General features: G+C 37.6%; 1 protein-coding gene across 7 annotated transcripts in view; it reads left to right on the top strand.

Annotated features, from left to right (window-relative positions):
* Positions 1-12,034, top strand: part of SPDYA (speedy/RINGO cell cycle regulator family member A) — a 49,449-nt gene that overhangs the window by 18,030 nt on the left and 19,385 nt on the right. For 6 of the 7 annotated variants that reach the window (XR_006269497.1, XM_043469039.1, XM_043469037.1 and 3 more), the window contains one exon: positions 6,457-6,754. Coding sequence is in view for 6 of the 7 variants with exons in the window: in XM_043469039.1 (XP_043324974.1) it covers positions 6,457-6,754 (298 nt within the window). In the remaining variant the exon portion in view is untranslated. Of the gene's footprint in view, positions 1-1,013; positions 6,408-6,456; positions 6,755-12,034 lie in introns of those variants that run through there. The other variant, XM_043469035.1, reaches the window with a different exon arrangement.

The following is a 12,034-nucleotide window of genomic DNA, read 5'->3' as shown; positions in this document are numbered from 1 at the left end:
TTCTCCCACACAGACCTCTACACTTGCTCCTCCTACAATCTTCCACATGTCAATAAACAGTAACTTCATCATTCTAGTTGCTGGCCAAAAACTGTCACCCTAGGCTTTTTTTTTTTTTTTTTGTATCTATACCTTAAAGAAATAGCCAGCATCCTACCATTTCTCACCTTCTCCACCACTAAACCCTACTTTGATTGTCCTCTCTTGCCTCAGCTATTTCCATAACTCTCCAAATAGACTCCCTCACAGTCTTTCTCGCCTATAGTTTATTCTTCATAGCAGCCAGAGTAAATCTTTTAGGAAATAAAATCATGTCTCCTCTACTCAAAAACCTTCAGAGGTTTCTCATCTCACAGAGTAAAAGTCAACATCCTTATCTTGCTCCACATGGTCTGCCAGCTCTCCTCCCTTATTTCGTTGACTTTATCTCCCAGCCTTGTTCACTTCACTTTAACAACACTGGCCTTCTAGCTATTCCTCAGATTCATCAAGGACGCTCCCACTTTGGAGTCTTTGCACTTGCCACTCCTATTATCTGGAATGCTTTCCTGCAGTTATTAGTTAGTATGCTTCACTTCCTCACTTCATGCAGGACTCTGCCAAGTGTCGCCTTGGAAAAATCATTCCTTACCACCCTATATTCCATAGTATCTCCCTTAATGGAATAAAAATTGAAGAGTCCAGAAATTTATGTTTCTTGGCAAGGGTACCAAGAAAACTCAGTGGAGCAAGAATAATCTTTTCAACAAATTGTGCTGAAGCAACTGGATATCCACATGCAAAAGAAAGCACCTGGACCCCTGCTTCATATTATATATATAAAAACTAACTCAAATGGATCAAAGACATATATTTAAGAGCTAAAAACTGTAAAATTCTTAAAACATAGATGTTAAATCTTCATGACCTTGGATTAGGTTTCTTAGATGTAATAACCAGAAGCACAAGCAAGAATAGAAAATACAGATAAAAAAATGAGCATCATCAAAAGTTAAAAATTTTGTTCTTCAAAGGGCACCATTAAGAAAGTGAAGAGACAGCCCAGAAACTGGAAGAAAATCTTTGCAAATCATCCATCTTATAAAGTACTTGTATCTAAAATATATAAACAGCTCTTAAAACTCAGAAATAAAGAGACAACCCAATTTTCTAAAGGGCAAAGGATCTTAATACACATTTCTTCAAAAAAGATATTCAGATGGGCAAAAAAGCACATGAATAGATGCTCAACAGCCATCAGAAAAATGTAAAATCAAAATCAAGGAGATATTTCATTACATGCACTAGGAAAGCTATAATTAAAAAAAAAAAGACTGGTAATAACAAATATTGCAAGGATGTGGAGAAATTGGAACCCTGACTTCTGGTGGAAATGTAAAATCATTTAGGTGCTTTGGAAAACAGTCTGGCACTTCCTCAAAAAGCTAAACAGAGACCATATGACCCAGCAATTCCACTCTTAGTTTTATACTCTAAAGAAATGAAAATTATGTTCACACAAAACCTTGTACATGGGGCTTTCCTGGTGGTCCAGTGGTTAAGAATCCACCTTACAGTGTAAGGGATACCAGTTTGATCCCTGGTCCAGGAAGATCCCACATGCCATGGAGCAACTAAGTTCGTGTGCCACTACTGAACTTTCCCTCTGCAGCCCAGGAGCAGCAACTACTGAAGCCCACGTGCCCTTAGAGCCTGTTCACTGCAGCAAGAGAAGCCACCACAATGAGAAGCCCATGCTCCACAACTGGAGAGTAGCTTCTGCTCGCCGCAACTAGAGAAAGTATAGCAATTAAGACTCAGCACAGCCGAAAATAAATAGATATTTTTTGAAAACTTCTACATGAATGTTTATAGCAAGCAACCTTATTCATAATAGTCAGTAGTTGTAAAAACAACTGAAATGTCCAGCAGCCAATGAATGGATAGACAAAATATCAATACAATGATATATTACTTGGCAATTAAAAGGAATAAGGTATCGATACATGCTACAAAGTGGATGAATGCTGAAAACCTTATGCAAATGAAAGAAGCCAGTCCTCAGAGAGCCACATAGTTCACTTACATCAACTGTGAAGAATACATAAATCCAAAATCATAGAAAGTGATTGCCTGAGGCTGAAGGGAGGGAGGAGTGAAGTGTGACTGCCTTCTCTGAAGTGATGAAAATGTACTAAAATTAAAAAAAAAAGAAAAGAAAATGTACTAAAATTGATTGTGGTACTCATTGTGCTACCCTGAAGAAATCAAAAGCCATTGCATTCTATACTTTAAACCAGTGAATTGTATGATATCTGAGTTATATCTCAATAAAGCTGGTAAAATAGCAAGTAGTATGTCCCTCTTTTATTCTCTACTCCTTTTCCTGGTTTTCCTCACAACACTTAGCCATTGTATAACACTCTATTTTACTTACTTATCTTGCTTATTTCCCCCTACTTATTTCCCCCTACTAGAATATAAATTCCAAGAGGGTCTTTGTTTTTTTGTTTTTTGTTTTTTTGCTTCATTGTGCAGGTTGCAGGATCTTAGTTCCCTCAACCAGGGATTGAACCTGAGCCCTCAGCAGTGAAAGTGCTGTGTCCTAATCACTGGACTGCCAGGGAAGTCCCCAAGAGGGTCTTTATTCTGTGCTTATTACATGTACAGTATCTAGAACAGTGCCTGACTTGTAGTAGGTACTCAGTAAATATAACTGACTGACATAATGGAACTTAAAGCTTCCATTTCTTTTTCATACTTTCTTATCCATGAAAACCAACAGCAAGGACCTCTACTGTATAACACGAAAACTACATTCAGTATCTTGTAATAATCAATAATGGAAGATAATCTGAGAAAGTATACAACTGCATCACTTTGCTGTATGTACACCTGAAACATTGTGAATCAACTGTACTTCAATAAAAAAAATTAAAAATAAGCAAGACTATGGAACAATTCTTACTGAGCAGCCTTAGCACTGACCCTTATCCAGATACCCAGATAGATAATTTTGGCGGGGTGGGGGGGCGGCACGGGGAGACACGCGAAGAAATTTAGTTAAGTGTTCTATGCATTTGTTATTAAGAGCCCAGTACTGGCACACTGCCAACCCATTTTTTAGTCACATATCCTAAAATAAATGCAAGTTACAGTACTAGCTACAAACTGGCTTACAATAATTATACTATACATTTGCATTGTGCTTTACAAATTTATATTTTCACATAAATTAGCTTCTTATCCTCACAAAAGTACTTTTGAGGATTGTAGCATTCTCATTTTATAACTGATGAAACTGAGGACTACGGAGGTTGAAATTTACTCAAGATCATACATAGTTAAATGGCAGAACCAGAGCTTGACTTCACATCTGATGGTTTCCCAGTGTTCTGTGTTCTCTGACATCTGTCATTTCATTAAGAGATGTTTAAAGTTTGGTAGTAGATAAAAGATCCACAATGAAAGTAATGTCTGAGCACTGGTCTCAGTACTGCACATGTATTAACTCTCACAATTCTTACAGCTAACTAGGTAATCCAGATAAGTAAACAGGCACAGAGAGACTAAATGACTTCTCCAAGGTCACACAATTAGAAAAGCAGCACACCAGTATTCAAACCTAGGCAGTCTAACGAGAGTCATTGCTTTTAACACCTTATACTGCCACTTGAGATTACAGAGAAGTAGAATGTATAGAGAGAAAAACAGCCAAATATTAAATTTTAAAAACTCACCAAAGCCCACCTCCACCCCCCACCAAGAAATCACTAAAAATAACAGAAGAGTGAGATGAAGTAAAAAAACTAGGATAATGTTTCTGATAGGTCAAGTGCTACCAATGCTTCAGAGAAGTCACTTTCATAGAATTGTAGAGTTTGATAACTCTAAGTGACCCATTGTCTCATATATAAAAGGCCTTGTGGCTCAGAAAGTTAATGCAATTTCCCTAAGGTCATAGGAACTAAATAGAATTAAGACCAAAATCTTGCTTTTTTGACTGTGGTACAGTTTTCTTTTTAATTCACTGTTTTTATCACTGTAACATTCTAATGTGTGTGCGAAATATATGTAGACCTCATATATATATAAAAGAGTGTGCACTTGCATGCATTTCTCTAGGTTAGCATGTGGAGAGACTATGATGCCTAGTTTATTGCAGAAAGAACAGTACCAAATCTTCTATATTGTGCCCTTTGCTTCAGAGTTCCCTTTACTTCATAGCTCCCTCTGCTCTCTTCATTAGACATTGCTGTAGGGTTCCTACAAAAGTTATATTGTTGAAGGCTAGTAATGTCAGTGACCTCTTAATTTCTTATTTTCATCTATCATTAAGAAATATTTAATGACTGTGTACTGTTGTGGAGAAGGGAGCTGGCTACCCACTCCAATATTCTGACCTGGAGAATTCCATGGACTGTATACAGTCCATAGGGTCACAAAGAGTCAGACACAACTGAGCAACTTTCACTTTCACAGTTGTGGAGAGGGCATTTGAGAGAGAGATGTACAAGAAGCTGTTCCTGTCCGGAAGGGTTACATGCATAAAAAGATATATCTGAGTACTAACATTTATATGCTGAGTCCTAATATAGGATTAACAATAAAATAAAATTTGAAACCTGGAGTTTCTAGAAAGGTGGGATTTATGCCAGGCATTGAAGGAAAAGCAATGCTAAGACAAATAAAGGGAAAGGCCATTCCAGATATGGGAAATAGGGAAATACTGAGGAAAAATTATAGACAAATTTGGAAGGAACAAGAAAAATTTACATTTTACTTCCTCACCTTGGGTATTTCTTAACCAAATTTTATATTATCGTAGAAATATATATGTTTACAGTTAACATCTTTATTTACTTCTGCCTTTTAAAAGACATATAACTTTCATTACATGTCTTTGGTTGAAAACTTTTTTCAAGGATTTAAGAAGTAGATTATAAAATAAATACAGTCCTTAAAGTACACTTTAAAAATTAGCATAGCTACATGGAACTCCGCTCAAGTTATATGGCACTGTGGATGGAAGGGGACTTTGGGGGAGAATGGATACACATATATGGATGGCTGAGTCTCTTTGCTATTCACCTAAAACTATCCCATTGTTAACTGGCTATACCCTAATACAAAATAAAAAGTTTAAAATTAAAAGAAACGATCATAAAGTTAGCATAGCTAGTATTCTTTATTCATTGCCTTGAAGTGAGACAATAATCGCAATAAGCCTATTTTCTGAGGGATTTGGCTTTAACCGGGACTGGGGGTGGGGGGTACTGTTAGGGTTTTCATTCTTAACAACAAAAGCTTTTTTCCAAACAAAATTTTATACGATCCCCCAAATTGAGGTTCTCCAAGCTGCTCTGTCTTGCCCTAGCCCCTCCTGGGATCCCCAGCGTTGTCTGTGAAACCAAGGGCTCCTCAAACCAGTCTGAAAAATCACTTGATCAATTAAAGCACTGTCTATCTTTTTGAATTATAGTTTTGTCCAGAAACTTAAATGTTTTTTAAAAGCACTGTCTAGCTGTCAAATTCTACACTTCTAATTTACCTTGGGTCATTGATAACAGCAACTAAACATTTTTTTTTTGTTTAGAAGTAACATTCTAACATTCTGTTTTGAAGTTTTAGACACCATCAGGTCAGCAGGTAGGTACACTTCCCTAGCTTGTCTTCTTAAATGGCTATCATTTGCTTTCATTGGCCAGATGTTTACTGTGTGATAAGGATTTTATACATATTTAACCTTCAGAACAATCCTATGAGGCAGATAGTATCCCGTTTTAGATATGAAGCAATTGAGGCTCCTAAAGGTTAAGTAACTAATATCATACAACTAGCAAGTGGCAGAGCCAGGATAAGAAACTAAGTCTATCCCGACTCTAAAGGCAGTATCTTATCTAACACCTTAGAGAACAGTGTCTGACATGTAGTGCAGAATCTTCAGTACTTTCTAAATGATTCCTCATCTAATACTTGCAACAACCCGCTAAAATAGACAGTATTTTTCTCTCCATACTACAGACAAGAAAACAGGAACAGAGAGGTTAAGCAACTTACCTGTGTTCTCATTTACCATATCTCTTGCTATTATTGCAAACATGCTAAGATAAACATACATAGGTGGAAACCTCGATTAAAAATATTCTCAACCCAATACATTCCAAAGTTAAAGAATGATGTGTTATTTGAGGGGCATTTTCTTTCCCAAACCTAGAATATCTGAGCAAAACCTGGAAAGTTGCTTCAGTTCTATTTCCCGTTAGAAATAATTTAAATATTCTACCAATTGTTATCTTAAGAATCCAAGCAATAAATCACTTTATAGGTAATACTGCCCTATCTGGAGATGCTTTTTTTAAAAAACATTTTTTTAGATCTAATTATAGAGATAGCTGTTCTTAAGTTATAATTTTTGTTCTTTCACTAAATTTTAAAATCTTATTAAAAATTCTAAAAGAAAGCTTTCCACTATAGGTTATGGCCATTGCTCCAACCCATTATATATGGCAACGAGAACGCTCTGTGCATCACAGTGGAGCTGTTAGAAACTACAACAGAGATGAAGTTCAACTGCCCCGGGGACCTAGTGCCACACCGGTAGATTGTTCACTATGTGGTAAAAAAGGAAGATATGTTAGACTGGGATTGTCTTCATCATCATCTTCATCCAGTGATACAGTAGAAGTGGTGGAGAAACATTCTCAGGAATCACACAACTCATTCTCAATGGACACAATAGTTGATACTTCTCAAGCTTATAGCTATTCTCAAGGTATGATTTAGCAATATGGCAGATCTATCCGCCTTAGTAATGAATCAAAGTTATCTATTGACCTGTAGTCCTTGTAGGCAGCGGTATGTAATAATTTTATACTATAACAATATAAGTTAAATTAGTATTGAAAATTTTCCCCTATCAGTTGCTACTTTTTATTTTGATATCTGTTTTGTGGTAGCTTACCTAAACTAAGAGATTTTTAACGTGACTTGTTAAATTAAAACTTAATTCACCATGGATCCCAAGTATTTTAAGAGCCTGAACCATTTTCTTTGAAGTGTTTATTTTATTCAAAGCAAGTTTTAAGAAGAAAATAAATTTACTTCTAATCTCACCATCCAGCTTTATCAGTGAGTAACTATTGGTTTCTTTTACACACTTTTAATGGAATAAAAGTAACATGTAACATTGTATTAGTTTTAGGTGGGCGACATAATGATTTAATAGATGTTGCAAAATGATTAACACAATTTTAGTTAACATCCATCACCACACATAGTTTGTTTTTGTTTTTTTTCTTGTAATGAAAACTTTTAGGGTTTTCTTAGCAACTCTCAAATATAGGATCTTGTTAACTATAGTCACTGTGCTGTATACTGTATCCCCAGGCTTTATTTATCTTATTAAGCAGTCACTTCAGTCGCTCAGTCGTGTTGGACTCGTTGCGACCCCATGGACTGCAGCACTCCAGGCCTCCCTGTCCATCACCAACTCCCGGAGCTTACTCAGACTCAGGTCCATTGAGTCAATGATGCCATCCAACCATCTCAACCTATTTCTTCCCCTTCTCCTGCCCTCAATCTTTCCCAGCATCAGGGTCTTTTAGAATGAGTCAGCTCTTTGCATCAAGTGGCCAAAGTACTGGAGTTTCAGCTTCAACATCAGTCCTTCCAATGAATTTTCAGCACTGATTTCCTTTACAATGGATTGGTTGGATCTCCTTGCAGTCCAAGGGACTCTCAGAAGTCTTCTCTAACACCACAGTTCAAAAGCATCAATTCTTCGGTACTCAGCTTACTTTACAGTCCAACTCTCACATCCATACATAACTACTGGAAAAACCATAGCTTTGACTAGACGGACCTTTGTTGGCAAAGTAATGTCTCTGCTTTCTAATATGCTCTCTAGGTTGGTTATAGCTTTCCTTCCAAGGAGGAAGCAGCTTTTAATTTCATGGCTGCAGTCACCATCTGCAGTGATTTTGGAGCCCCCAAAAATAAAGTCTGACACTGTTTCCACTGTCTCCCCATCTATTTCCCACGAGCTGATGGGACCAGATGCCATGATCTTAGTTTTCTGAATATTGAGCTTTAAGCCAACTTTTTCACTCTCCTCTTTCACTTTCATCAAGAGGCTCTTTAGTTCTTCTTCGCTTTCTGTCATAAGAGTGGTATCATCTGCATATCTGAGTTCATTGATATTTCACCTGGCAATCTTGATTCCAGCTTGTGCTTCATCCAGCCCAGCGTTTCTCATAATTTACTCTGCATATAAGTTAAATAAGCAGGGTGACAGTATACAGCCTTGACGTACTCCTTTTCCTATTTGGAACCAGTCTGTTGTTCCATGTCCAGTTGCTTCCTGACCTGCATACAGGTTTCTCAAGAGGCAGGGGGTCTGGTATTCTCATCTCTTTCAGAATTTTCCACAGTTTATTGTGATCCACACAGTCAAAGAATTTGGCATAGTCAACAAAGCAGAAATAGATGTTTTTCTGGAACTCTTGCTTTTTTGATGATCCAGCGGATGTTGGCAATTTGATCTCTGGTTCCTCTGCCTTTCCTAAAACCAGCTTGAAAGTCTGGAAGTTCATGGTTCACATATGTTGAAGCCTGGGTTGGAGAATTTTGAGCCTTACTTTACTAGCATGTGAGATGAGTGCAATTGTGCAGTAGTTTGAGCATTCTTTGGCATTGCCTGTCTTTTGGATTGGAATGCACACTGACCTTTTCCAGTCCTGTGGTCACTGCTGAGTTTTCCAAATTTGCTGGCATATTGAGTGCAGCACTTTCACAGCATCATCTTTTCGGATTTCAAATAGCTCAACTGGAATTCCATCACCTCCACTAGCTTTGTTCATAGTGATCCTTCCTGAGGCCCACTTGACTTCACATTCCAGGATGTCTGGCTCTAGGTGAGTGATCACACCATCATGGTTATCTGGGTCATGAAGATCTTTTTTGTATAGTTCTTCTGTGTATTCTTGCCACCTCTTCTTAATATCTTCTGCTCTGTTCAGTCCATACCATTTCTGTCCTTTATTGAGCCCATCTTTGCATGAAATGTTCCCTTGGTATCTCTAATTTCCTTGAAGAGATCTCTAGTCTTTCCCATTCTATTGTTTCCCTCTATTTCTTTGCATTGATCACTGAGGAAGAGTTACCTCTCCTTGCTATTCTTTGGAACTCTGCATTCAAATGCGTATATCTTTCCTTTTTGCTTCTCTTCTTTTCACAGTTATTTGTAAGGCCTCCTCAGACAACCATTTTGCTTTTTTGCATTTCTTTTTCTTGGGGATGGCCTTGATTCCTGTCTCCTGTACAATGTCACAAACCTCTGACCATCATTCATCAGGCACTCTGTCTATCAGATCTAGTTCCTTAAATCTATTTCTCACTTCCACTGTATAATCATAAGGGATTTGATTTAGGTCATACCTGAATGGTCTAGTGGTTTTCCCTACTTTCTTCAATTTAAGTCTGAATTTGGCAATAAGGAGTTCATGATCTGAGCTACAGTCAGCTCCCGGTCTTGTTTTTGCTGACTGTATAGAGCTTCTCCATCTTTGTCTGCAAAGAATATAATCAATCTGATTTCGGTGTTGACCATCTAGTGATGTCCATGTGTAGAGTCTTCTCTTGTGTTGTTGGAAGAGGGTGTTTGCTATCACCAGTGCATTCTCTTGGCAAAACTCTACCATGAGATCATTCCCATGGTAGGGGTGAGTTGTCCCACCATATCAGACTCAGGAGCACTGCAGGAAAAGGGGCCCAGTCAGCTAGAGGCCAGGAAGACACTGTCATTTATCTTATTACTGGAAGTTTATACTTTCCACTACTTTCACCCATTGCCCCTTTCCTCGCCACCTCTGGCAACCACCATCTGGTGGGGTATCTATGAGTTTGGCTTTTTTTTGATTCCACATATAAGTGATATCACACGGTATTTGCCTTTCACTATCTCATTTTTTTCACTTAGCACAGTGCCCTCAAGGTCCATCCATGTTGTCACAAATGGTAGATATCCTCCTTTTTTTTTTTTCTTTTTATTTTATTTTTTAAATTTTTTTATTAGTTGGAGGCTAATTACTTCACAACATTTCAGTGGGTTTTGTCATACATTGATATGAATCAGCCATAGATTTACACGTATTCCCCATCCCGATCCCCCCTCCCACCTCCCTCTCCACCCGATTCCTCTGGGTCTTCCCAGTGCACCAGGCCCGAGCACTTGTCTCATGCATCCCACCTGGGCTGGTGATCTGTTTCACCATAGATAGTATACATGCTGTTCTTTTGAAACATCCCACCCTCACCTTCTCCCACAGAGTTCAAAAGTCTGTTCTGTACTTCTGTGTCTCTTTTTCTGTTTTGCATATAGGGTTTTCATTACCATCTTTCTAAATTCCATATATATGTGTTAGTATGCTGTAATGTTCTTTATCTTTCTGGCTTACTTCACTCTGTATAATGGGCTCCAGTTTCATCCATCTCATTAGGACTGATTCAAATGAATTCTTTTTAACGGCTGAGTAATATTCCATGGTGTATATGTACCACAGCTTCCTTATCCATTCATCTGCTGATGGCATCTAGTTGCTTCCATGTCCTGGCTATTATAAACAGTGCTGCGATGAACATTGGGGTGCACGTGTCTCTTTCAGATCTGGTTTCCTCAGTGTGTATGCCCAGAAGTGGGATTGCTGGGTCATATGGCAGTTCGATATCCTTCTTTTAAAGAGGTGTGTGTGTGTGTGTGTGTGTGTGTGTGTGTAAAATATTCTCGTTTTATTTTCTTTATCCATTCATGTGTTGATGGACAATTCAGTTGTTTCCATTCCATTTCTTGACTATTGCAAATAATGCTGCAATGAACATGGAGATGCAGGTGTCTTTTCAAGATAGTGGTTTTGTTTCCTTCAGATAATACCCAGAGGTGGAATTGCTGGGTCATATGGTAGTTCTATTTTTAGTTTTTTGAGGAACCCGTATACTGTTTTTCATAGTGACTGCATCCAACAGTGCACAAGGGCTCCCTTTTCTCCACATCCCTACCAAAACTTATTTCTTGTTAGCTGCCATTCTAACAGGTGTGAGATGTTAGATCATTGTGGATTTAATTTGCATTTCCCTGCTAATTAGTGATGTTGAACACCTTTTCATGTACCTGTTGGCCATTTGTATGTCTTCTTTGGAAAAATGTCTGTTCATTTCCTCTGCCCATCTTTTGACTGGATTTTTTTTCTGTTGAGTTTTATGAGTTCGTTATATATTTTGGATATTAACCCTTTATCAGATATAAGATTTGCAAATATTTTCTCCCATTTTGTAGGTTGCCTTTTCATTTGTTGATGGTTTCCTATACCATAGAGAGCTTTTTAGTTTGATGTTATTCCACTCTTTATTTTTGCTTTTGTTGCCTTTGCTTTTGGTATAAAATACAAAAAGCAATTGTCAAAACCAATTTCAAGGGCCTTACCCTCTGTTTCTTCTAGGTGTTTTGTGGTTTCAAGTCTTAAATCCATTTATTTTTGTGCATGGTTTAAGATACTGGTCCAGTTTTAAACTCTTTTACATGTGGCTATCCAGTTTTTCCAACACTATTTATTGATGAGACTATCTTTTCCCAATGTGTTTTTGGCTCCTTTGTCATAAATTAACCATATGTGTGGGTTTATTTCTGTGCTCTCCATTTCTATTCCATTGATCTATGTATGTGTCTGTTTTTATGCCAATATCATACTGTATTAATATTGTTTTGTAATGCTATACACTTTTTTGTTTCTATTTTGTTTTTTCCATGTTTGTTTTTTTTCACTTATCTTAAAGCACTTCCCATTTGTCATTATTTAGTCTTTGAAAACCTGATTTTTAGTCATGACATGGTATAATTACCACAATTTATTTGCATATTTCTTTGGGGTGATTTACGTGTTTTTGAACAATGGTTATTGTTGTTCAGTTGCCCAGTCATGTCTGACTCATACCCCATGGACTGCATCACACCAGGCCTTCCTGTCCCTCACCATCTCCTGAAGCTTGCCCAAGTTCATGT

Source organism: Cervus canadensis, chromosome 5, assembly GCF_019320065.1.
Source record: "Cervus canadensis isolate Bull #8, Minnesota chromosome 5, ASM1932006v1, whole genome shotgun sequence".
In the NCBI taxonomy this organism is placed as follows: Eukaryota; Metazoa; Chordata; class Mammalia; order Artiodactyla; family Cervidae; genus Cervus; species Cervus canadensis.
Note: the sequence above shows the minus strand (reverse complement) of the source record. Positions and strands in the feature narration are given on the sequence as shown.